At 43.9% G+C, this 23,641-nt stretch overlaps 1 protein-coding gene across 21 annotated transcripts in view; it reads left to right on the forward strand.

Moving 5' to 3' along the window:
• Window positions 1–23,641, forward strand: part of SORBS1 (sorbin and SH3 domain containing 1) — a 218,975-nt gene that overhangs the window by 181,688 nt on the left and 13,646 nt on the right. For 8 of the 21 annotated variants that reach the window (XM_064463620.1, XM_064463619.1, XM_064463621.1 and 5 more), the window contains 11 exons: window positions 2,555–2,638; window positions 6,584–6,649; window positions 7,204–7,305; window positions 8,641–8,690; window positions 11,654–11,829; window positions 15,679–15,764; window positions 17,160–17,327; window positions 18,749–18,795; window positions 20,517–20,631; window positions 20,742–20,867; window positions 21,944–22,138. In XM_064463620.1, coding sequence (XP_064319690.1) covers window positions 2,555–2,638; window positions 6,584–6,649; window positions 7,204–7,305; window positions 8,641–8,690; window positions 11,654–11,829; window positions 15,679–15,764; window positions 17,160–17,327; window positions 18,749–18,795; window positions 20,517–20,631; window positions 20,742–20,867; window positions 21,944–22,138 — 1,215 coding nt within the window. Of the gene's footprint in view, window positions 1–2,554; window positions 2,639–6,583; window positions 6,650–7,203; window positions 7,306–8,640; window positions 8,691–11,653; window positions 11,830–11,856; window positions 14,931–15,675; window positions 15,765–17,159; window positions 17,328–18,748; window positions 18,796–20,516; window positions 20,632–20,741; window positions 20,868–21,943; window positions 22,139–23,641 lie in introns of those variants that run through there. The other 13 variants (XM_064463610.1, XM_064463611.1, XM_064463609.1 and 10 more) reach the window with 4 other exon arrangements.

A 23,641-nucleotide genomic window follows, 5' to 3' on the forward strand; every position in this document is an offset into this window, starting at 1 on the left:
GCTGTTACAAATTTCAGCTTGCATTAGTAAGTAATGCTGTGAATTGTGACAGCTAGGGGACATACAAAGGCCTCATTCTGCAGGCTTGGCAAGAATGCTTGACAAGGGGCAGGGCAGAGAGGTGGTGCTAACCTCATCAGCCGGTCTTACATAAATCACCACAGCTCACTTAAGGTGTCCTTCAGTGGTACAAGTGTGACACTGTAAGTGCTAGAAAATATTGAATGAAGTTACTAGTGAATAGCCAGTTTAGTACATAAAGATATAATTGTTCTATATAGGCATTAATTTGAAGGATTCAATTAGAAGTGCTAATTGCATGTGAGATTCCAAATGTAAACTAGACTTTGTGCCTTAACAGTTCAGGCATTGATCAGTGCATGGAGCAGGTAAAGGAATGCTTCTGAAAAACCTGCCAAGGATTTTATACAAGAGTGAAGAGCAATTTAAATCAATAGAAATTATAAAGTCTGATCTGGGACCTGATGTTTCTCCTTGGTATTTTGGTGGGTTTTCTATTTTCCTTACAAGTGCAATCAAGGTCCATCACTTTTTGAAGATCCTGCAACCAACTTCTTTTCACACCCATGTCCCTTCATTGACTTCAACAAAGTTGCTCCTGATAGGAGCATGATCCTAGTGCCTATTGAAATGGGTGGTGGATGACTCTCTTGAGTGAGGAGTGGTTTGAACATGGTATGGCAACTCCATTCCTGCAGTCCACCCTGGAGCAAGATTTCTGCAGACTTAAGTGGCGATTTTTTCTCACGGTAAACAGCCAAGATTAAACCTTGTGGCAAAAGGCTGCTTATCTGTGTACCTGAGCCGTTGCGAAAAGTCTGTCATCACCAGTGGCTCTGTTCAGACTTCATCAGGTACTTAACTGCACTGTTGAACTGGAGTCTAAAAGCGACAAGCAGGATCATCATCAGCATAATTGAGAAAAATTGTGCAGAGTTCGTCAAAGACAAGAAGAATCTGATACCTCTTTAACTTCCAATGTTATTTTTTGAGCTTTAATTTCAAGCCATACATCACAGAAGAAAGAAGGTCTTGAAATAGTGGCTTCATGGTCTCCATCAGTCTCATTAAATACAACAGTAATACAACGGTTAGCAACTAGATCCTTCAAGGAGGCTGCAGGAGATTTGTGGATATCTCCTGGTAATCACAGCCAGAGCTGTGACTGTCAGAATTTCAGAGCAATGAAGAGCCTCCTGTTGACGTCAGTGGGCTTTTTTTTTTTAATGTAAAATCAGTTATATAACAAGATGAGTACTTCTAGTTGGAGTGCAGTAAAGAAAAAAATTGAGGCATTGCTTCTAATTTGCCTTTAAGGAATAGCCAAGTCTTCCTCCAGGGCATCGGAAACCAAACATGGTGTAACCATTTATCTTTCAGATTGAAGCATTGGCCCTCTTTCAGCATCAATCCTGAGCTCTCATCCTAGAGCTTTTTTTGTGATGCCTAATGGCTGTGGCAGAGTCTGGCACATCTAGCAAAGCCCAGCACTGTTGGAAACTCCCCCCCACCTCAGCAATCCCATCACAGGACAGTTTTCATCGGGACACTTTGTGTTGGCCCTCTGTGCACATGTGTGGCTCATCGCTTGTTGTGATGGAGCACTTGGGATCACAATAGCATATCAGATATAACGTATTTATATTTTTAATGCACTGAGATCTATTATGTCTAAGACAAGGTACACTGAAATGCAAGAGTTAGCTACATGTCTTTTGGGGAGTGGCACCTCATAACCCTCAGCAATTATTCTCTTATCTCACCAGCAGTGAGTTTAAACAGCTACAATTATTTCAACTTCTTTTTTTATTAGAACAGATTGTATGAACAAAAGGGAATTTCCTTTTCAACTGTACTGTTTTCTGTCCTGTCTGATTTTCCTTTGTTATAGTTTTGTCTGATTCTCTAACATTTATTTGTAAAGAAACAAGTAATATTGTCTCTCTATCCATCCCTTCAGAGATCTTTCAGGGATGTGCCCTTTCTGACTTGTGTTTCCTTTGATTTAGAAAACCACCTTTCACTCTGTTTGCAGCATATAGAACAGGGTTTCTCGCATATTCATGTGCTGTTAAAGATGCAGTATTTGATTCAGGTCTCACTGAATCTCTCTTTTTTTTTTTAACCAAATGAAGATTAAAACAATTTCTTAAAGTACATGCAGCTTCAGACTCGATGGAAGTGTGTGGTAGTAGGAGTGAGAGGCTGGTTGACTCCCAGCTCTTCCATTGAGTCTCCCTGTGACTGTGGGCAAGCTGCATAATCTCTCCCTGTGGGGGTCTCTTGACCTGTAAAATGCAATTCATTCATATTCATGTTGCTCACAATGATGCCACGAGGCTTAACTGATATTTGCAAAGCAGTTCATGGCCTTTGTGAGAGAGGTGCTATGGAAATTCCAAATTACAAGGCTAATATCTACATTTTAGAATGGAAACCATGGGATCTGCATCTCTAACAGTCCCTCTCCGTGTATTCTTTGCATAATGTTATCCTTCTCTTTCTTCCATTCCCCTGTCACCAACTCCTTTAGACTCGGGATATAAGCCCAGAAGAGATAGATTTAAAGAATGAACCTTGGTATAAATTCTTTTCGGAATTGGAGTTTGGGAAACCGGTAAGTTTGATAGTTGCAATGACCGATGAAGTCAACCTGCCTTTTTTTTTTTTGTAATGGTTCTCACATCTCTTTGCTAGGCCCCAAACCTGGAACAGCTGCCTTACTCATTTAAAAATGTGATTGTTCGTAACATCATCCTGGTACTGATGTAAAGCAGCTGTTCTGTGACCACTTTAAGTATTTTGAAGCCATTCAAAACATTCAAAACATTCCCCACCTTCCAGCCATATGTATCAACAAGGCAATATTTTTTTCATACACCATAGTTCAAACTGCATTTTTGTTGTTACTGTTAGAAGTAATTCCCTGTTCTCATTGCTGAAAGTCCTTATTCAAAGCCCTTATTTTCCCACTGCCTAACAAGGTCTAGGATGGCTGATAGGTAGCTTTAAATCAAGGAGAATCACTCATTCATTCCTGGCCTTGGCTTGTAAACTGAAGGTCAGTAATTTCCAGCTATTGGTAAACAGCTCATGACCCTGTTTCCTGCTCATTTCCGTATGCATGTAGCTGCCCGTTGCCTGAATGGGGTGCATCAGTCTGTGTTGAATAGCCCTTGCCATTCCCTCAAACCAAAGGAGTCTGAGAACAGTGTGCTTTCTTTTCAGATGGAGCTGTGTTGCTCTGTGTGTGTGTGGGTGGGGGGGAAGCCTTGATTTCCAGCTCTGGAAGAAGATGAAGCAAAGCTTAATTATTCAATAGACAAAGGACATTTTGATGGAGGGACCGCATCAGTTGTCATAGCTACTGGAAAAATGTGACTTTAAAGCATTTTATGGCCTGGTTCTTACTGATTGAACACTATTAAATTCATTATCAAATACTGTTTAATAAGCTACTCTTACTGCACCAGAGGGTCAGTATCATTCTTTCACATCTATTCAAGTATAGTGCTCGTTTATCCTTTCTCCTTGAGGTCAGTTGTCAAGTGCCCATGCACACCATTTTTGAGTGCTGCTGAGATTTCCCTGCGTGTACAACAAAGCAGAATTATGTTTTAAGGTTCAGTACTGGCTTCAAAGGCAACTGCACATGGACACCAGAGAGCAGGTTTTCTTTAAATCTGGTCTTTGTTCTCTCAGAAGTGACAAAATACCTCTGCGCAGAATGTAGCTCCCTGAGGTTGGGTGCCCAGTCTGATCACATCATAGAAATAGTGTAATTTTTTGCTGAAAAACAAACATAAGTAGTCCTTTCTGTTGTAGAAATCTGTGTTTTATAGCTATGGACCTTGCAACCTAAGCTAAAGAAGGAGCTTCAACAGTGCTTAAGATGAGACTCCCCTAACTTTTAGGCACTAGAAGTCAGGTAAATTGCATCCCACTGAGGCTTTTGTGATGTCAGTATAAGGATTTAACCCTTCACAAGTTGTCATGGTTTAAGATTTCCACAAAGGAAGAAGAAACCTGCTTCTCTTTGCTGCCATGTAATTAATAGCCAGATGCTCTGGCAACGAGTGAAAGTTTGTCATCTCTGTGATCCTTCAAGTTAGTGTAAATTAATGGAAAAGGTGTCAGAGAAAGGAGAACATTTATGCCCTCGGGCCTTTCTGGAAGTGAAGGTATATCTGTTCCTGAGAAGTGTTTTTGTTTTCAGTCATGTGGCCTTGGCCTTACTTCAGAAGAGGGCATCTCAGGCTACACCAGTAATCCGTCTCTCGTTTAGCAGAGCATCTGTTCTAGCGACAAATTCCCCACCTTGCTCAGGGCACTGTTATTAAGGGCTGATTTATTGCAGCTTGACCTGAAATGATGTCCCACGTCAACTTGCTCTAGCTCCAAAGCCATGTAACTATGTTCGCTGATCAACTGTGCCAACCAATGGTGTACTATGTCCATAGTGCTTTGGCATTACATCAGGCATTTGAATTGAGGACGTCATCTCAGACTTCTATAGCTACCTGTCAGAAATTTAGCAAAGCTCCCTCTAAGCTTCGTCACCAGAGCCAGAAAAGCATGCTTTATGTAGCTTTGCTTACTCAGGTCACAAGAGGACCAGATTTTTGTGACCAGCTAGTGGCTGAGCCCCGTGCCTAATCACAGTGATTTAATTGACATTTACCAGCACCTGAGATTTTCAAAGATTCTCTGTTTGTCCCAGCTGTTTTTTTCCAATGCTGGAGATAACCTACAGGATGATTTCCCCCCGGTTTTCAGACTTTATTTGTGGCTATATGATGTGGGGAGGAAAATCCTTGGTAAAAGCGAGCACAGGGTTCTTGTGAGCCTGTGGGTGTTGCTCTCTGAACACACCAGCATGACGAGGACAGGGCTTTCCCCATTGAGGAAAGCACATGCACTTCACAGGGCAGCTGAAGTGACGCTTTGCTGGAGCAGCATCCCTGATGCTTTTCTAGGCAGCTCTGTGGACAGGCACATGCCCTGCAGACACCTAGATCAGCCTCTGCAGCATGGATGCTTTTTTAGTGTGCTGTTGAGGCTGAATCCTCACATGCTCCTTCCTTTCTTCCTCCTGACCCATGGCTCTGCAGCTCCATGGATCCCATCCACCAAACGTGGCATTTGGTCGGTCTAGAGTTCAGCTGTCTTCCATTGTGATTGTGGGATCGCAACATGTGGGCACTTTCTCCCAGCCCTTGCTCAGCCAGCACTAAGGAAGCTGTTTGCTATAAATGGAGCAGGGGGGCTGGAAAAAGGGGTGCATCTCCTGCCTTCTCCCCTCCTTCCCTCCAGTTCTTCCCTCCAAATCTCAAACCTAACTCTTTGCAGCACCATCTACCTACCTGCAGCTGCTGCTCTGATGACAAGAAACAGGTGTTTAGTGTTTGCAATCCACACAGTGGCTGTCCAGATGTAGAAGTGGGCTGCATTCAAACTGCAGATCCAGGCAGTCTAGAAACCTGAAGGAATTTGGACCAAGACCCAGGGGCTGTAGCTCAGTCTCGCCTTTGATAGCCTGACACTAGGAGATCCCCTGTCAGTGACTCATCGACAGTCTAGTCGAGAAGTCAGCACGGACGTGTAGGATGATGCTAAGTTTGCCAACCAACAGAGGTTATTTTTGTTTGGAAACAGAGCAAATGTATTCTGATATTGCAAAGTAAGAACAAAGTGTCTTTGAACATATCAGTGAGAGGTGCATATCTGGTGAAATGAGGGTATTGGCATGGCGCTATTTGGATAGGAGTGTCAAGACAAAGGTCTTTCACTTTGAATAATCCTCTCTGATATTTCCACGTGCATCCAAACAGGAAAATCCTATTTTGAAATCAGTGCCTTCACCTATAGGATGGAATTTAAATAACTAGTTCCCAAACTTCCACGTGTCCCACTCTCTCCACCAACACCACCCGCCCACCACCCCCCAAACAAACAACCCCCCAAACCAGTGACATAAAAAATAACTCTGCATTCTCATTGCCCCACAATGCCACCACTGGAAATTCAGCCATTTGTTCACATGGTATGTATTCATAGTCTGGTGGGGGTGGGAAAGATTCTCCCTTTTCTTTATCAAAGGCCCTTGTTTTACCCTTTCCTTTTGAAAAGAAGAATGAGCAAAACAAATGCTTTTATGAATCTGTGTGGTTTTTCCCCGTTGTTTTTTTGTTGTTGTTGTTGTTTTTTGTGTGTGTGTTAAGAATGCTTTAACTACCAGCTGTGGGCTCCCTCTAAAGAGTCCAAAATCCCCTACAGCACCTTGCAAAAATAAAAATTTCCTCAAACACTACTGAAAACAGCCCCTTCCAGACTGCATGTATGCTCCCTTTTGCCTCTCATGATCTCTTGATATTTGTGCCATAGCGGATTTATCCCTCTTTCTATCTCTATTTCTCTGTTGTGTTTTTTTTTTTTAATTTCTTTTCAGTGTTGATGCAAATCCCCTATTGTATTCCCCCTCTGTTCTAATCCAGTTTCCATATTCTCTGTGATGTCTTTCCTTATCTTCATTTCCTCATTTCCTTCCTTTGCTTTCCATCAGCCTCCAAAAAAGATTTGGGATTATACTCCTGGAGATTGCTCTATCCTTACTAGAGAGGATAGAAAGGTAATTGTGTCTCACATACGTTGTACTACAGCATCTAGCGCATATGTATGCGTGTATGTGATTTTTTTTTTGTAGCATTGCTTGGGTTTTGTGTGCTTGTGAGTGACGTTTTTAATTGGGTTTGAGCTCATTAGCCTAACAATTAAGTAGCTAGTAAATTGATTTAATAAACTATTCTTAAAACATAATCAGCCATAATTTAGAGTGGTGGTTTTGCTATCTTGATTTGCAATGATAATTGTACTAACAGCATATTGCATATTGTTACAGTATCTTTTTTTTTTTTACAGGTGGGTTTTATAACTTTATGGTTTGTAGAATTAAATTCTAGTAGGCCTGTGCATCTCTTAATTTTGAATATTAAATGCTTAAAACTATCTCCTCTGTAATGATTGAAACATGAGTAATTACTAGTGAATTTCTGTGTATTGTCCATACCATCTTTGTCTTTTTCAATTAAAAAGGCTCGCTTTTTTTTTTCAAAATTAACATTCCTTTTGTTTCCCCTAACCCTAAGCATTATTTTCCCATTCTTCTTCTCCTTCTTTAACCAGACTGATCTAGAAAAAGACCTCTACCTCTACCAGACTGAGTTAGAGGCAGATTTAGAAAAAATGGAGAAGCTTTATAAAGCACCACATAAAAAGCCACAGAAGGTATTTCCTATTATTTCATGCTGCCAATGCCTGTTTCCAAACTCTCTGCTCTAATCTGTTCACTGCTGGATGATTATTAAATGAGGTTGGGATAAATAATGGTTCTGACCGTTCTGACTGCATGGCTTGCTGTGTCGCTGTCAGAAATAATAGAATGTGATGCTGAGAATCCGGCTTGAAATCCATTTCAGATACAGTGATTTCCTCTCTCTCCTGTCCCCTTTCGGCTGCCCCCACCCCCGTCCCCCTTTAGGGTTTTGAGTTCAGTGTCTGCAAAAAAAAAACCCTCTCTATTTTTCACATGAATAGGCAGCAGCAATCAGCTTAAAATTCTTGGTTGGCGTCACTCATCATCTCGCGCCTTTCAAGCGTGTTGCCGTCTACGCTGCCTTCATACAAGCCCTGCTCTCTGCTAGGAGCTCACACCTACCCAATATTTGGATATTCCCAAGAGATTTTACACAATTTTCCTTATGCTGTACCCTGCCGTGGCCTGCTAGGGCAGGTCAGCTGCTGCTGCTGTTTCGAGGGTCTGCAGGACCTGAACCATGAAATGATAGATTAATTCGGTAATACGCCATTTTTTCTATTTTTTTCTGTTCTTGATTTTTTTTTTTTTTTTAAGCTGCGGCATTTCATCAAGACTTGAAAAAGCTCCTTTTTCAAACCCAAGATTTGCTTTTCCTTCCTACGTAGAAATCCTCAGATAGATGAGGGGACACCAAATAGAGCATTTCTTCTAGAATTGCCTTCAATTTTTAAAATAATGTGTCTAGGAAGTGTTAGATGGATTTAAAGCAAGTGGATAAGAACTGGCTTTTGCTATTGAACCTGTGCAGCTGGCATTGCTCCTCTTAAGTAAGGAAACTGCAGTGAAACGTTGCTTTTCTTGTTAGTGCTTTGATATCTTTTGAATGCTGAGGAATGTATTGTGCTGCAGAAATGTAATATACCTTTAAAGCAAAGGCGGGCCGTGACCGGTTGGGGAAAAAGCTTGGGGAAATAATTATGAGCATGTGTCTCCTGGTCATGGCCCAGCTGGTTATCTCTTTTCGCTTTTGGCTTTATTCACAGTGACTCATTTGCAGACAAAAGACTAGGTGCTGCGAAAAGGCATTGGCTGTGCTAAAAACCTGTCACTGCCCTGAAGGAACCCAGGAAAATTGTCGCTTTTCTGCAAAGACATTGACAGCTTAAATTGCATTTAGACTTAAACCTCAATGCCTCCTAAAGGCTAATATTCAAGCAATAGATGGAAAATTACTTAAGCAAGCTGTTTTCTTTCTCCTCATATGTAAGTGTGTACCAATGACTCCTTTGTTTGGACTTTTGCAGAATACAGCAGGTGTTACTCCTCTGGAAACTTCCACAGACCATTCTTCCTAGTAAGTTTTCCAATTGCTTTTTGATGTCTCTTTTGCAATCGGATGTCACGTAGAACAGGGTTTACGGTGTTGGAAATGGGTTGCCTTTATTTTTTGGTGATAAAGAAATGCATGTACCATGAGAACTATACACGTGGTTTAGATGGGTCCAGGTACAATATCTGCTTGTTGATCTTGAATGATTTTTGAAGTGATTACATAAGTGATTGCATTGTCTAGGTAAGAATAGCTGATTGTGCTAGGCGGTGACTTAAAAAACAAACAAACAAAACAGACTCTTAACTCCATCTTGATGAAGTTTGCAAATTGACTGTCATGCAAGTAATTTTATTGCATGGAATTAAAAAAGTTTGTTTCTGTTACACATGTATGGTAGATTGGATCCCGTTAGATATTCCCAGTTATGCACACCAGATCAAAAGGATGCTGTTGGTGGAAAGCAATAATTTTCCAGCTTCCAGGATGGTAACAGTGGTAGCAGCAATGATATTTCTCAAAGATCTAATGTGGCACTGCTTTTCTGGAGGAATATGTAATAAACAGTATATTCTGTCTAAATAAGTTGTGCACGGAGTTGGTTTGTTTTAAAAGAGGAACACAAAAAAAATACCCAGAGCAAGATGCTGAGCTGTGCTGAGTTACTCGAGCCATGGAGCCAGCCCCTACTGCAAACCTGCTGCTCCTTGTAATTGGACTGAATGCTTAACACCGTCCATAAGCACAGCGATCCCTTCTGCATGGATGGTTTGTTAGGGAAGGCATGTTCTTCTCCAGGCACCCATTAATATCATGTGTGTTCACTGCCCCTCTGGGGCTGCCTCAGAGGTCTCCTGTACTTCTTTCAGCTCCGTTCCCTTCTGTCTGTGTTCATTCTGCTGGGAAACTAGCACTCCGCTGCATTTTGTTGGTTGCTCCTATGACTGTTTAGTTTTATTTTGGTAAGGAGTGAGCAATAAAATAAATCAGAATCTCAAGAGGTTAGCATAAAAGAATAGCTTATGTTTGCCAAAGACCGGTTAAGGTTTCTGCCCATGGGAGCCCTGCCTGTGCCCCTTGCGATGCCACACGAAGCACGCAGGAGTGCCGGCACCTGAGCCGGTGGAGGGGAAGCGGCCTGAGTAGGCTGGGAATGGGACGTAACAGCGAGGCCCAGGTGGAGCTGCACGTTCTTCCCTGCCCTGCCATTAGAGAGCAGGGAGAAAAGATACCTGGAATTTATTGTCTTTTTTGCAGTGTTGCTCTTCCCCCTATTTGCCTGATTCTGATCTTGCAGACTGCCTTGGCCCCCACAGTCGTGCTTGCTGGCCCTAATGAGCGAGCAGCCCGTAAAGGGACTCTGCTAAATGCCGCCTCTCTTTCTCCCCACCCCGAGGTGTATTCCCAAAGGAGGATCATTTTAACCCTTTGGTTTTTAACAACTAGGCTAAAATGATGCTTTTACCTCCCGGGTGAGGGACCTCAGGGCAGTCATTATTCCCTGCAGCAACCAGCAGGGCTTCCTCCAGAACCTGACAGCGGCACTGGGATAACCCCTGTAATACACAACAGCTCTGTAGCTATGGGTCTGTCTGAGCATTGCCTAGCTTGAAAAACTGACCGTATTCCCTTTCTCTTTCACGGTGCTTCTCATGAGCCTTTATTCCAGAAAGCAATTTATGGGACTGCATATGACCTGGTTTTCCTTGTCCAGAAACTCAAATCTTCTTTGTGATCCAGCCGCTGTGTAATTCCACCCCCATAGCCAGCCCTCCAATGTGTTTGAAAGCCTTCTCTTTACCCCATGAGTACAGTGTCTATGCAAAAATAAACAGATACGTGTTCAAATTTATCCACAACAAGCAGGCATAACCACAAACATTTCCATACTCGCATAAATTTGAATCACTCCTGGACATCAGGATGTAGACCAGCTTTCAGAATGTTTCCATGAATTGGCAAATGTGCTGTTATTTTATTTTTTCAAACTTTCCAGAAGTCATGCTTTGGACCCCAAAACAGCTTTGTGGGAGACTGCATCTTATTCTGAAGAGCCTGGTTGAGCACAAGAACTAGTATCAGATGAGCTTAGCTTTTAGGAAAACATTGTCTACCTGATTGCTCAGCACAAGTCTTTTGTACCTGGAAGGGCCTTTTGTGCCATGGCATTGCTGGTTATTTTTTCAGAGAGAAAACAGTGAAATCTAGAAATAAGATGGAGGGGGCATACTTGTGCTTAGATCCATGACTGGGAAAAGGGATTTGTAGTAAACGTCCAGTCTTTAAAGGCCTAATAAATTAAAATTGTACTCATTTTAGCAGCATTTTGTTTATGTATCTGCATGGTAGACCTAGAGTCCAAGATTTTTCATTCCCTGTCGTGGAAGCCTGAAGCAAAGCTGAGCAGAACTGTGCATGCCTGGAAATTTCTTTGGCGTTTAAAACAGTGGTGTATATAGCCCCATACCATTGCTTCTCTGCATGGTCTTTTACTGACGGGCTTGAGAAATTGCTCTGGGAGTCTTGAACTATAAGGTTGATTGGTGGATGAACTGGTTGAGATGAACTCCTGAGCAGCTGCGCTTTGTAACCAGGGGACATGCATGGCTAGTGTTTTAGGTAGAGCGTACTGGGAGCTGGAAGATATTTGTGCTGCTTCCAGCTAGCCACTGAATTCCTTTGTGTCTGAGAACAAATCATGCATCTGCTCTGTTACTCTGATGTCTCATCTGTAAAATAAAGGAGGAGTGCTTTCCTGCTGCCTGTTTTCTGGGGGACTGAGCTGGGAGAGTACCCTCAGGTGGAGAATGCTATGACAGTGCCAAACCTAGAGCATTATCACAATGTATTCGTGACCTCTTAATTCAGCACCAGTTCTTTATACACAGTCTATTCTGGGTTCATAAGAGTGGTTTTCTCTTACTTTGCATGCACCTCTCAGCAAACAGAAGTGACCCACTGTTGTCCCTCCCCCTTGTGTTTTCCAGCTCCACATATTCACCCAACTACCATGCAGTGAAGAGGGAGTCAGAACCAGCACTGGGGGACCCTGCTGGCTTGGAGAATGAAAGGCAGATTTACAAGAGTGTGCTGGAAGGTGGAGATATCCCGTTCCAGGGGCTGAGTGGTCTCAAGCGACCTTCTAGCTCTGCTTCCACAAAAGGTAAGCTGTCACAGCACTAACCGCCTCGCCGTTCTGCAGTGTCAAAAGCCAGGTGATATGGGGCAAACTGCTACAGGGTTTAGAGTCTTATTCAAGCTAGTTGAGGTTTTCTCTGTCCTTCCTCTTTGCCATCCCCAGTTTTCCCTCCTTCTTTCTCTCAGCCCACACTGGCCAATGTTTTTCATGTCCCCTTTATCTGATCCAGGTTCCTCTTCCCAACTGGAGCAGCTCCCTCCATCCAGCACCTCAACCACACCCCACACCCTCATGTTCTTCCTCGAGGCTGCTCAGGCTGGCCTTGCTATCCGTATGCTCCTACTGCCTTGCCATGCTAGAGCCCTTCCCTGCCTTTTCTGCTCTTCCTGCCGCAGTATCTCAGCAGGCCACACCAGCTCTGCTGGCCTGGCTACCCTGGTGTATCTGGGGCCACGTGCTCTACAGCCTCTTGCCTGCGAGGGGCATGCAGAGAATGCATGGTACCCTGTGACCCGGCAATGCCGCGCAGGCTCTGAGGGAGCAAGGCAACGGAGACTGCTACATCTCCTCCCCTTTCCTCCCTCCATCATGGGGTCTCTAGAAGATTAGGACAAGGAAGAGCCTGACTCCCATTAGGGAGTTGTATTGGGAAATGTGTCTCTGAGCCAGCTTCAACCTAAAAATGGCTTGAGATGGGGAGAGGACCAGGGAAGGGATGTGTTTGGTTTCTGAACTGCTCTCCTTAAAAATAGTACATCACACCAAAAAGGTCTCTATGTCTCCGTCTTCCAGCTGTTTTTCAGCATTATGTCAGGCCTGTAGGGCAGGGAGTCAAACTGGATCTGAACAAAAAAATCTGTTCAAACAGTTACTGTTCCCCAAACTGCAATTGAATATGAATGGTTATTTTGACATTTGAGTTTGAACTCAAATCGGAAACAGACCTAAAAACTGCAGTCTAAGCTGAACTCAGACTGGATCTGACTTTAAAAAAAAATGTCCTGATCTGACTCCTTGATTTTTAAAGCAAACATGGCCAACCACATTGTCTGAAGGACACTCAGCTTATTCCTAGCATGGGGAATCTCTAAGCAGGCAGCTCTTGGGCAAGGCCAGCAGACGTGGCCTGCTTGTGTTAGTCAGCTGCCGATTGCTTCCTCCCTCCCAGGAATAAACTGTTTGGCAAGCGCTGTGGTGAGACCATAGTAGGTGTGATTACAGGCTTGGTACTGAGTTGCTTTTGCAGTGGTAGTGCCTCTGCATTCTTGCTGACACTCTGATCCTGCCCACGGTTCTGCTGCCTTTTTCCATGGTGCCGCAGCTTCCCTGGAAGCTGATGATGCGTAGCACTTTTTAGGAGGGTACCTTCAAAGTGCTCCAGTTCTGCTTCTCGCCAAGCCTCTCATTTTAGATATGTTAGCAGCACTTCACCTACTGTAAGCGTGGCTTGTTGTGCAGTTTCTTCCTGCTTTTCTTTATGTTTTGGAACTTTGTTTCTTTAAAGTGCATTTTATGAAACCCAAGCATGTTCTTTCTCCTTTCTCAGTAGCTTTCTAGCACTTAAGCTAACAGGTTGTATTTATTTTATTCTGCATGCTTACCAGTGGATCGTAAAGGTGGGAATGCTCATATGACTGCACCCTCTTCAGTTAATAGCCGAACCTTTAACACTAGTCATACCGGTATGTTAGGTCACGCATGTAAACATAAGAAGCCCTTATCAGCTGCAAAAGCCTGCATTACTGAAATCCTCCCTTCTAAATTCAAACCCAAACTAGCAGCTTCAGCTGCTCTTGTGCAGGACAAGAAGGGTATTTTGCTGTCGCATGAGAGAGCTCAAAGCTGCGAAAACCTTCGTAGCTCCATTGCCTTGTTCAGTAATAAAAAAGCTTTCATGGTAGACATAGGGGAAAGCATAGAAAACATGTTGATGAAGTCGAAGGAGGAGTATGCCATCAAATCCGGCAGTAACATGAGCCTGCAGGAGTATGGCACCAACTCTAGGAAAGGCTACCTGTTCCCTGCCTCCAGGAAGAGTGGGATGGAGTTTACAATGCTGTATAAAGACATGCACCAGATCAACCGGTCCAGAATCCATTTGGGCACAGTCTCCTCCTGCAGCGTGAGGGATATTGCATTTCAGTTTGAGAATGAAGCAAAGGACAGGATGGAGCACAGCCTTAGTCGAGAGGGTTCAGAGCAGATCCCCAAACACACCGTTTCCTCCCGTATCAGTGCCTTTGAGCAGCTGATCCAGAGATCCCGATCAATGCCCTCGCTTGACTTTTCCACTGGACAAACCAAATTCACCACTTCTCTCCAGTCTAAAACTTGTCTGAGTTCTGCCTACTCTGCAGAGTTTCTTCTGGATTTGCCAAAAGCACACCAAGAAGAGAAGGATGCTGCCAGCTTGGCAGATAAATCCTCCCACTCCTGCAGCAACGTGGAGGACACAGCTTCGGATGTCAGTGATGCCATCCCTATGGACACGCTTTCAGCTTGCACGGATGAGTTAGATCTCCTCTCAAATGCATCCAATGACAGCGGCGGCAGCAGCAGCAACCTCAATGGGCCTCAGAAGCATAAAATCAACAGATGCAAAGGCACGTGCCCAGCTTCCTACACCAGGTTCACTACTATCCGAAGGCATGAGCAGCAGCAGGCCTCCAGGAACCCACATTCCAAAGGGGATGTCTGTGGGGACAGACACATGCTCCCCAGAAACGTCTACCTGATGAGTCCACTTCCCTTCCGATTGAAAAAGCCCTTCCAGCACAGATCCTGCGGGACTCCACCCCCAGACTGCCAGGGAAGCCCAGCAGTGCCCTGCCCCGAGAACTCGGACGACCCCATACAGCGGCAGGGGAGCGTAGGAGTCAAGAGTTACCACTCCCAGCACCAACTGTGTTCCAGAAGCAGGCCGCTAGCCCCCAGGCGCCTGTCTTCCTTTGAGATTGTGGAGAGGCTTAGCTACTTCCCCACCATGGGATCTAGCCGAGATAGCTACATGGGCCGGGCTGACACTCCTGACTCCTTAAACAATAGGAACCCTGTTCCATATGCTCTCTGTCACAGCCTGGACACAAACAACAACCCGCAAAGTGAACTTGGGACGTACCTAGGAGGTGGCTTTTTGTGTTCTTTACCAGTGTCCCTTCACCTGTCTCCTTCCTTTCCTTTCTCCTCCCCTTTTCTTCCTCAACCCTTGCATTTTTACTCCCCGCCTTTGCATCCCCTGACTCTCTGTTTTTTCCCCTAGTGTGTCTAACGTCCTTCGCGTGTCTCGCTGAGCGTTTTTGTTCAGGACTTGCTAACAGCTGCACTTCTGAGAAACGATTTCCGCTGCCTTTTTAATCACATCGGGTTCAGTTTGTCTCTCAAGCAACTCCAGGGATGCAAGAATCTCAACATGAGATATTACTAGTCCTATATAATTTGCACACATGGGAATATAAAAAAAAAAAAACAACCCAGATGATTTGCTTTAAGAAGCTGTTTCTCAAGGTCTAGTTGTATGTGTGTGTGCGCGCACACGCGTGTGTATGTATTAAACTTTCCTCAGCAGTAACATGCCAAATCATGCTTTGATGGCAGCGAATCTTTTCTTCACAAAGTCCTTCTATGTCTTTACTATTTCCCGTACTGTTATTTTCTCCCTGTTTTTGGATCTTTGTTCACAAGTACAGCCCAAAAGGGAAAAAAATGAAAATGGATAAATTATCAATGTGTGATCGGCAATTTGGTCAATGGCAATTGAGAATCCTTACTGTCGTAATGGAGACAAATTGTTTTAAAAATATCTATTTTTTTCCTTTCTGGTTATGCTCGATAAATCCATCTGTATTTTAACTTCCTTATGTTGTTTCGAAGTAGATTCAGAATCACCAAGGCATTTTGCAGCAGTTGATTACATGGAAACTCCAGAAGAAATTATCCGCAGGCGGCATGACGATAAAGAGGTAATGCCCTCCTTTATGGCCTAATAACCGTTGTAGCAGCCCCACATACAAGAAATATAGCATTCAGCCTTATATAAGGACAGCTTCTATGTCCATGGCTATGTGTATTGGAAGTTAGAGCAACAAGCTGGAACTAGTATGTTTTAATCTTGATACTACCTCTGCTGCTGATTTAATGTATAATGTGTAGTCCAGTTTAGCTTTTGTTTAAAATGAGCCTGATAGTTCTTATGAATTGCACAAAATTATATATTTGGGGGCTTTAAAGAATGTGAAAAGGTTGGAGATGTATGTGAGATGTGGTACAACACCCCAGTACTTGCAGATAAAGGTGAAATGGTTGCTCTGTAAGTGAGTTGAGGTTTTATTGTTCTCCAAGCAAGCCACTTGAGTCGATATTAATCAAACTGGTGAGAACAGTATTTTTCTTGTGGTCCCCAGTTTTTGAACAGCAAATGTAAGATACTTTAAGCTATCAGAAAGTGTGAAATTTCTCCCTGGTGCAAACTAGATTTCTTTAAGGTGTCTCAAGTTGTTGATGACAGAATGTAGCAGTCCTTTTTGGAATGGCTGGGCAGCACTGCTTTGAAATATGGTAAAACCTGCTCTTAATTCCTGTGTGAAAATATATTTTTGCTGTCTTCTTCCCTGAAACAGTTGGTAATCCCCCCACTTCCAAAATCCAGCACGAAAACTCATGTCAGAGCAACACTCTGAATTCACTAAGACCTGCTGGCTTCAAATGAGTTAGCACAGAGCTGAACACTTCAGCCTACATTCAGCCCCAAAAGGTGGAAGAATCTTTCTGCCCAGATACTCAAGAATGCACGTTTCCACCAGTGTGCCAGAGGCTTCAGAAGTCCAAAATCATTATTTGGGCTTTGTTTATTTTATTTTACTAAGTGTATTACGTGAGCCCAAATGAAGCATGGGAAAACCTGATAGCTGAGGTGGTTAGGCACTCTCCCAGGCTCCTTGCAAAGCGCAGGGGAGTTTGGTGCCTCGGAACTTACCTGCAGGGCTGATTCAGGTCTCTTGGAAGTCAATGAGAGAAAATCCTTATTGGTCAAAGGGGGGTTCTGTCAGCCCTCTGCATTACCAGCAACCTTTTTAGAAGCTCCCAGGACCTGGCCAAAACTTAGAACAACTCCTCATTGACTTCCATCGGCTTTGTATCCGATCCTCTGTATGAGCCGGATTTCAGTTATGCCGTAACGGTGATGTACTTGCAAAACGAACGGGTATTGTGTAGTTAGAATTGGTATTTTATGTTGAACTGTATAATCCCAGCTATTTGCTGGGACCTCAGAAATTTTATTTAAGTCACATTTATGGCAGCTTTTGAATGCCTTTAACTAGATGATTTACTGCCCATTTTATGCAATTTTATGGCAGAAACTTTTAGAGGACCAGAGACGGCTTAAACGTGAGCAAGAAGAAGCTGATATTGCAGCTAGAAGGCACACAGGGGTTATTCCAACGCACCATCAGTTTATCACTAATGAGCGATTTGGGGACCTCCTAAATGTAGACGATACAGCAAAGAGGAAATCTGGGTCAGAGGTCTGTTTCAGTTACCTCAGTCTGCTGCTTGACCCAAAGCCATATGCCTCTCACAACGTTGTGCTTTAGGCCGACATTAGCTCTTCAGAGAATGTCGTTTGTTTTGGTTTGTTTTGTTTTTCCACCTCCCCCTTTCCCATTCTGGCTTCATTTAGATCTGCTTTGACTCTTGTGCCTGGTAGATTAATTGATATCTCTATACCAAGCTGTATATGTTAAAGCATGCCTGCTGAGAATTGCTGGTGCACACCTGTGATGCATGCCTTTAAATATCAGCTACCTTTAGTGAATCAAAGGCATTCTACATCTTTTGCATCATATTGCTACCTTGTCTTCTGTTCTGTGCCTTATGCTTAGACACTTCATGTCCTATTGAGCCCGGTCATGTGACTATCTCGTAGGTTTTTTTAAGAAATGGATTGTTTCTTCTCCTCTTGCAAGACGCTTAATGTCATTTAGAAACCGCTGGAAAAAGTCTCAGCATGTTTCACTGCGTACGACCTGGTCGGTCTTTCCGAAAGAGACAAAGGAGGAGGTAGATGGTTCTCCCATGAGCCCAAGGCACTTCTCCCGAGGGCTGGATGCTAGTCCAGGTGTCCTGGCCAAATGCCTTTTCCTGCCTCAGGGACTGCTGCTGAGGCTCTAGGTGCTGCACAGCGGCAGTGGGTGAAGTGGTCACCAGGTGCATGCAGCACACTTGTCTGCCCTTCATGTAGTTTCAAACGTTCTGATGCCACATGAATATGAGTGCTTCTTATTTTACGCTCTGTTACCAGAATGGCTTTTAAATTGTCTGAATATTTTGGTGGCCATTAGAAAATCATCCAGGTAAATCAAGCTTTGAAGACTAGGCCTGCTGTCAACGTCCTCTTTGGCTTTAGAGCCACTGAAGACATTTCTTTAGGCGTGCTTAATTTATTCGTATTTCCTCCTCACCTTTGTCTCTTTCCTGTCAATTTATACAGAGTACATGGGTCACATTGCAGGATTCAGTAGGGCTAGGTAAAAATCAGTAAGAGCCACATCAAATAAAATCCTACTGTTTTTCTTTCTCAGCTAGTAAATTTTGCTTTTCCATTCACATGTCAAGGGAAATTTGGTCCTACAGCCCCAGTAACTGTAGTTACTGGAGCAGCTCTCACTCAGTGGGGTTTGTCACATCTAAAAGTTTACTGCTGTTAAATCCATTTTCTGTAGAGCTCTTAATTACTGTTGTACCAGAAGCTGGCACTTTTTGCTCTGGTGGGAGAGACCCATCCACCATATTTGGACTGTAGTACCAGTTGCACACAAGCTTGTAGCAGAATACCCGCATTCAGTTTCTTCCCCAGACTAACGTTAGCTATAGAAGAGTTGGGTGCTTTTCCTCAGAAGAGGGTTGAAAACCTAATTATTAATGTGTTGATTTTTTTAATCTCTAGATGAGACCTGCTAGAGCCAAGTTTGACTTTAAAGCACAGACACTAAAGTGAGTACAGCTTGTTATTACTGTCTTGGGTGTTCTTCCTCTGCTTTTCCCCTTAGGATGCAGCATTTATGAAGTGTTGTGCAATTGGATTAATGTTTTGGGAGTGTCTTTCCAGCAGCTCCAAGCAAAGGTGTCCATAGTAAGGCAGGGAAAAGTAATATGAATCTGGCAGGTCACAGCTTCTAAAGGACCTTTGGGAAAATGTCTTCTTTCTCAGTGCATTTGTATCCCATGTGATTTTTAGGGCAAACCCACATTCTTTACTGGAACAAGCAAGCGCTCTGCCCTGAGGGTGGGGAGAGCCATGGAAGAGCACCCTGGCTGCTGTTCCTTCTCCCACCTTGTAAGCAGGACGACTGGGTGAGACCTTTCGGCTCTGTCACTGCCCTTGTGCTGGGAATGGAAGGGATTCCCCTGTGTGACATCCCTGGCTGTGCTCCGATTTAGGAGCTGGAAGAACTGTGTTAGTAGCTCTCTGTGTAAATCTGCCATACAGATGGTCAGAAAAACATAGATATACAGAACAGCAGCATCCTTTTCACTGTGCTAAGCATAGCCCAAAGCCAGCAAGGGACTTAAACAGATGCCTAGCTTTAAGCATGTAGATGGGCTCTTGATCCAGGATTTTCCCAGTTCAGGACCTATAAGCGTACAGAGTGGTCACTGCTCCCCTGGCATCTGTGGATGCACCAGTGGATAGTTCTGGTGGCGTTGCTGTGCCTCTGAGCCCTGTTGTGGTACCCTGGGTGAATCACACAGCATTACTCATCTTTTTTGGGGAGCACTGCTGTGAAGAGAAGGCCTGGAAGGCATTTCCCTCTGCAGGAGCCTGGAGAAGCTCTCTTTCTAACATTTCCAGGGAGGGAAGAAAGAACAGAATTCAGTGAAGGCATGCTGCTTTTCTTCTCAGGTGCTAATGTCCTGGGAATATTTTGTTGTAAGTTCTACAGGTGATGATTTGTAATGGTTTACACATTATCTCCCCAGCACCTGTAATAAAACTGAGGCAGGTGTAAGGTGTAACTCTGTGTCCCCTGAGCAGAACATAACAGGGTGCCAGACAAAAGTAAGGGAGAGGTTGTGAAAATTGTGCTAGGAAAGCCTGAGTTGGTTGTTTTCCCGTGTGGACCCAGGTGGTAGGTTTAAGAGCCTAGACAAGCTGCCCACAGTGGGAGTTCCTCAACCTACAGACATTCATAATTTTAGCACTGAAGGCTGTAGGCAGAAATGCCAATGGTTAGCCCCTGTGGTCAGTGGTTGCGCAACCACAGGCTGACCAGAAGTGTAGTCACTGCAGGATCAACGTTGGTGTGCCAGGGTGTTCATCTAACCAGCAAACTAGCTTCCATTAAAATCATGTGTCTCTTTGGAAGGCACTTGTTATATGACCTGTTTCAAAACAGGAATTGAGCACTGCTCACTATACCCAACGTGGAAAGCAGCCATCTTTTGTTTGAGCTTGACTCCATTGCTGCTGGTGGCTGGGTGGTTATAGGGCCCTCATAGGCCAGCTTTTTTGACAGGATGCCCAAAGAGCAAGAGAGTCTCTGCACATCACAGTGTGAATGGGGTAATTCTCAACGTACAGCTTTCATTTTGGGTGGAGCATGATTTGCATCAACAGGGCTGATGCAGACCGTGGTACCTAGGGATTGTTGGACAGAAACAGAACACGTCTGTTCTCCAGTGAAGTTCTGATGGAGTATTTGTATTGTTAACAGGGAACTTCCTCTGCAAAAAGGAGATATTGTTTACATTTACAAACAGATTGACCAGAACTGGTATGAAGGCGAACACCATGGCAGAGTTGGCATCTTCCCAAGATCTTACATAGAGGTAGCTGCTTTCCTTGCAGGTGTTCTCTTTGCCCACCACTCCCTTTCTGCCAGTGACCAGTTTGTGGGCTTTTTGAATGTGACTCATTTGATTCTGTTTGTTCATTCCAGCTCCTCCCACCGGCTGAGAAAGCTCAGCCCAAAAAGCCATCACCGCTGCAAGTGTTGGAATACGGAGATGCTATTGCTAAGTTCAACTTCAATGGGGATACCCAAGTGGAAATGTCCTTCAGAAAGGTAGGACTTTTGTTGTGCTGATTAATTGAATTCAGACAAATGCTGAAGTTTTTTAACACTAGTAACTTGCAATTTCTAAATGAAAGCTCCAATGAGATGAACTCTGTATTCAGGAAGGATTCCTTCTCAACACCCATGTTTTTACTCCATAGTCATTATGTAGTGAACTGTAGTGAGAGTATTGCAGTAGGCTGAATCAAGAAGTGTCAATTGCTTCCTTACGGCTAGCTGAGAAGATACTTTGAGCACAAGTGCTGGAAGCCTAGGTCTGCAAGGCAAATTAGATATTTGGTGATGTGTCACCAGTCTGATCCTCTCCAGTGGAGATGCACACAGTCACATGAGAATGGTGACATAGAAAAGAAGGAAACTGGCTTTGCCTTCCTTCATACTACAAGCCAAATCACTGAGCGCAGGCAAGTGAGATTCTGCGATATTGAAGTGACTGGCTAGACCTGGCTGCAGAGGAAAGGGCAGGAGTGCGTTGTGTAGTGGCTGTCCAGAGCAAAGTCAGCCATATTTAGATTAAGTAGCAGCACTTCTCCATCTCAAAAAGCTTTCTGTTTTGATGCTTAGATTAGATCTTGTCTGTCTTTTAATTATACATGAAGGTGGGGCTTGCAGTTTATATTAAGGATCTGGAAGTCACTTCATTTGTCAGCAAAATAGGAGAGAGCATAGAGAAACCTAGTTTAATCGGCAGGCCTGTGCATACTCCCTGTACACCTCTTACCCCTGAGAGTCTCGTGGTCTCTGGTTTCCTTGCTGGTTTCCATTTTTTTAACTGGCTTTAGGAAGTAGGGTCTTGAAAATGTAAGCATAACTGAGTAAGCATAACTGACTCTGCATTGGGTGCAGCCCAATTCAGCACCACAAGATTTGCATTTCCTCCTTCTCTGAACTGAAAAATATCATTCTCACAAAGAGGTTAGGGTTAGGACCACATAACTGGGAAATAGGGGAGGCTGAGAGCCACCGATTGTTTTAAGTCAGCTGCAGCAAGATTAAATAGGTAATCTGCTTTGGAATGATTAAATATGTTAATGTCAGGACTGCATTACTATTCCTTCCCATAGGGTGAAAGGATCATGTTGATTCGACGAGTGGATGAGAATTGGTATGAAGGAAAAATCTCTGGCACCAGTCGCCAAGGCATCTTCCCTGTCACTTACGTGGAGGTGCTCAAACGGCCAGTGGTCAAGAATGCCATCGACTATCCTGACCCACCAATGTCCCTCTCCCCTAACCGCAGCATGACAGCTTCACCACAGGTATTTGGACTAGATGCAGCCAGTTACAGCACCTTGCAGAGCAGAGGGATGTTGCCATTGCAGTGCAAGAAGCAATAGCTGAAAAAAGCTGTAGCTAAGACTAGTGTTTTGCGCAGTAAAAGCCATGTGCTCCCTGCAGCACGCTGCAGCTGCAGGAAGAGGTGATGTCTCATTTACCAGAAAGGTTAATGAATGGGTCATTTGGGGATTTGGAGACTCAGCTTTTTATCTCTGATCTGTATCTTGAATTCAGGCCAGGTTGAAAGGGCTACAGTTCACAGCTGTCTGAATAGATTTCACTGCCAGAGGTGGAATGAATTGGTGATCCATCTCCTCCTGAGTGCATGTTTAGGCTTTACAGACCTCCACTGCAATGAGTGCATTTTTATTATGACTATTAAAAAGGCGTCACAGACTGTTATAGTCTGTAGGAGTCATTATGTTGATCCCCGTCAGCTTGAATGAAGCTGTATACTTACTCCTAAATGTGCCAGCTCGTGACCAGGGTTTTGGCAGACAGGGTCAAGAGAGCAGCCTGTATTATTTGAAATTGGTGCTAAATGAACTCAGGCTTTGAGATCAGACCAGTCTGGGATCTTCCATGAATATTAGATTCATATAAACCATACTGCAGTTCAAACCAGAAATCAAAATGGCAGCAGGTAATTGTATGGGGATCCCAGAACGTTTGCCACGGAAAAGTATCAGGGAGGCAGAGAGTCTCTAAATCCCTTTGTTTTGCTCTCATCCTGCAAATACTCATGCTTGAAGGTCAGCATATGTGTCTGTGTCACAGCCATGAGGTTCTGGTGCATCCCCCTCTCACCCATGGGACTGAAGCAAGGTCATTCTGAGGCCAAGACTGCAAGGAACAAAAGTGGAGAACTGGGATCAGGAGGAAGGGATATACGGTACAGGACGGATGGGAAAGGCTGCCATGGCTCATGCCTGGTGTCTCTCTGGATCTTCCTTAAAAGGAGTGGTTATATTCTTAGCCACTGTGTAAAGAGGAAAGACTTCTTGATTGTTTGGGGTTCCTGGTAAAAGTGGACCTCAGCTGAGCTTTTCTTTTTGAGCTTGGCCATCTTTCCATAGCTGTGGCCTGGCTGCCACCAGCTCTCTGCAAGCTTCTCCCTTTGATGGAAGGGATTGTATCCACCCTTTTTTGGTTTCCTTTGCTATTCTTTTGATCCCTCCCCTAGTAAATCAATTAGCTCTCTTACTTCTTTGCCTAACTTGGCCAAGGGCAGAGAAACACTCTGATCAGTGCTAATGTAGGTGATCTCACTGACGTCGCTGGTGGTAATAACTAAGGGCAGAACTCGGTCGTGTGTTCTGCCTTTATAAACATAGGACCTACTTTAATCGCCTAAAGACCAAATAGCCACAGCTGCCTTTTTGATCCCTTTCTCCTCCACAGCTTCAGCAATGCAAGTCTCTTGCGGAGCAGACATTGCTCATGCTAGAGTTGGATAAAGTCAAAATTCATTGCAGCAGTGAATT

The sequence above is a fragment of the Phalacrocorax carbo genome, chromosome 12 (assembly GCF_963921805.1).
Source record: "Phalacrocorax carbo chromosome 12, bPhaCar2.1, whole genome shotgun sequence".
Lineage (NCBI taxonomy): Eukaryota > Metazoa > Chordata > Aves > Suliformes > Phalacrocoracidae > Phalacrocorax > Phalacrocorax carbo.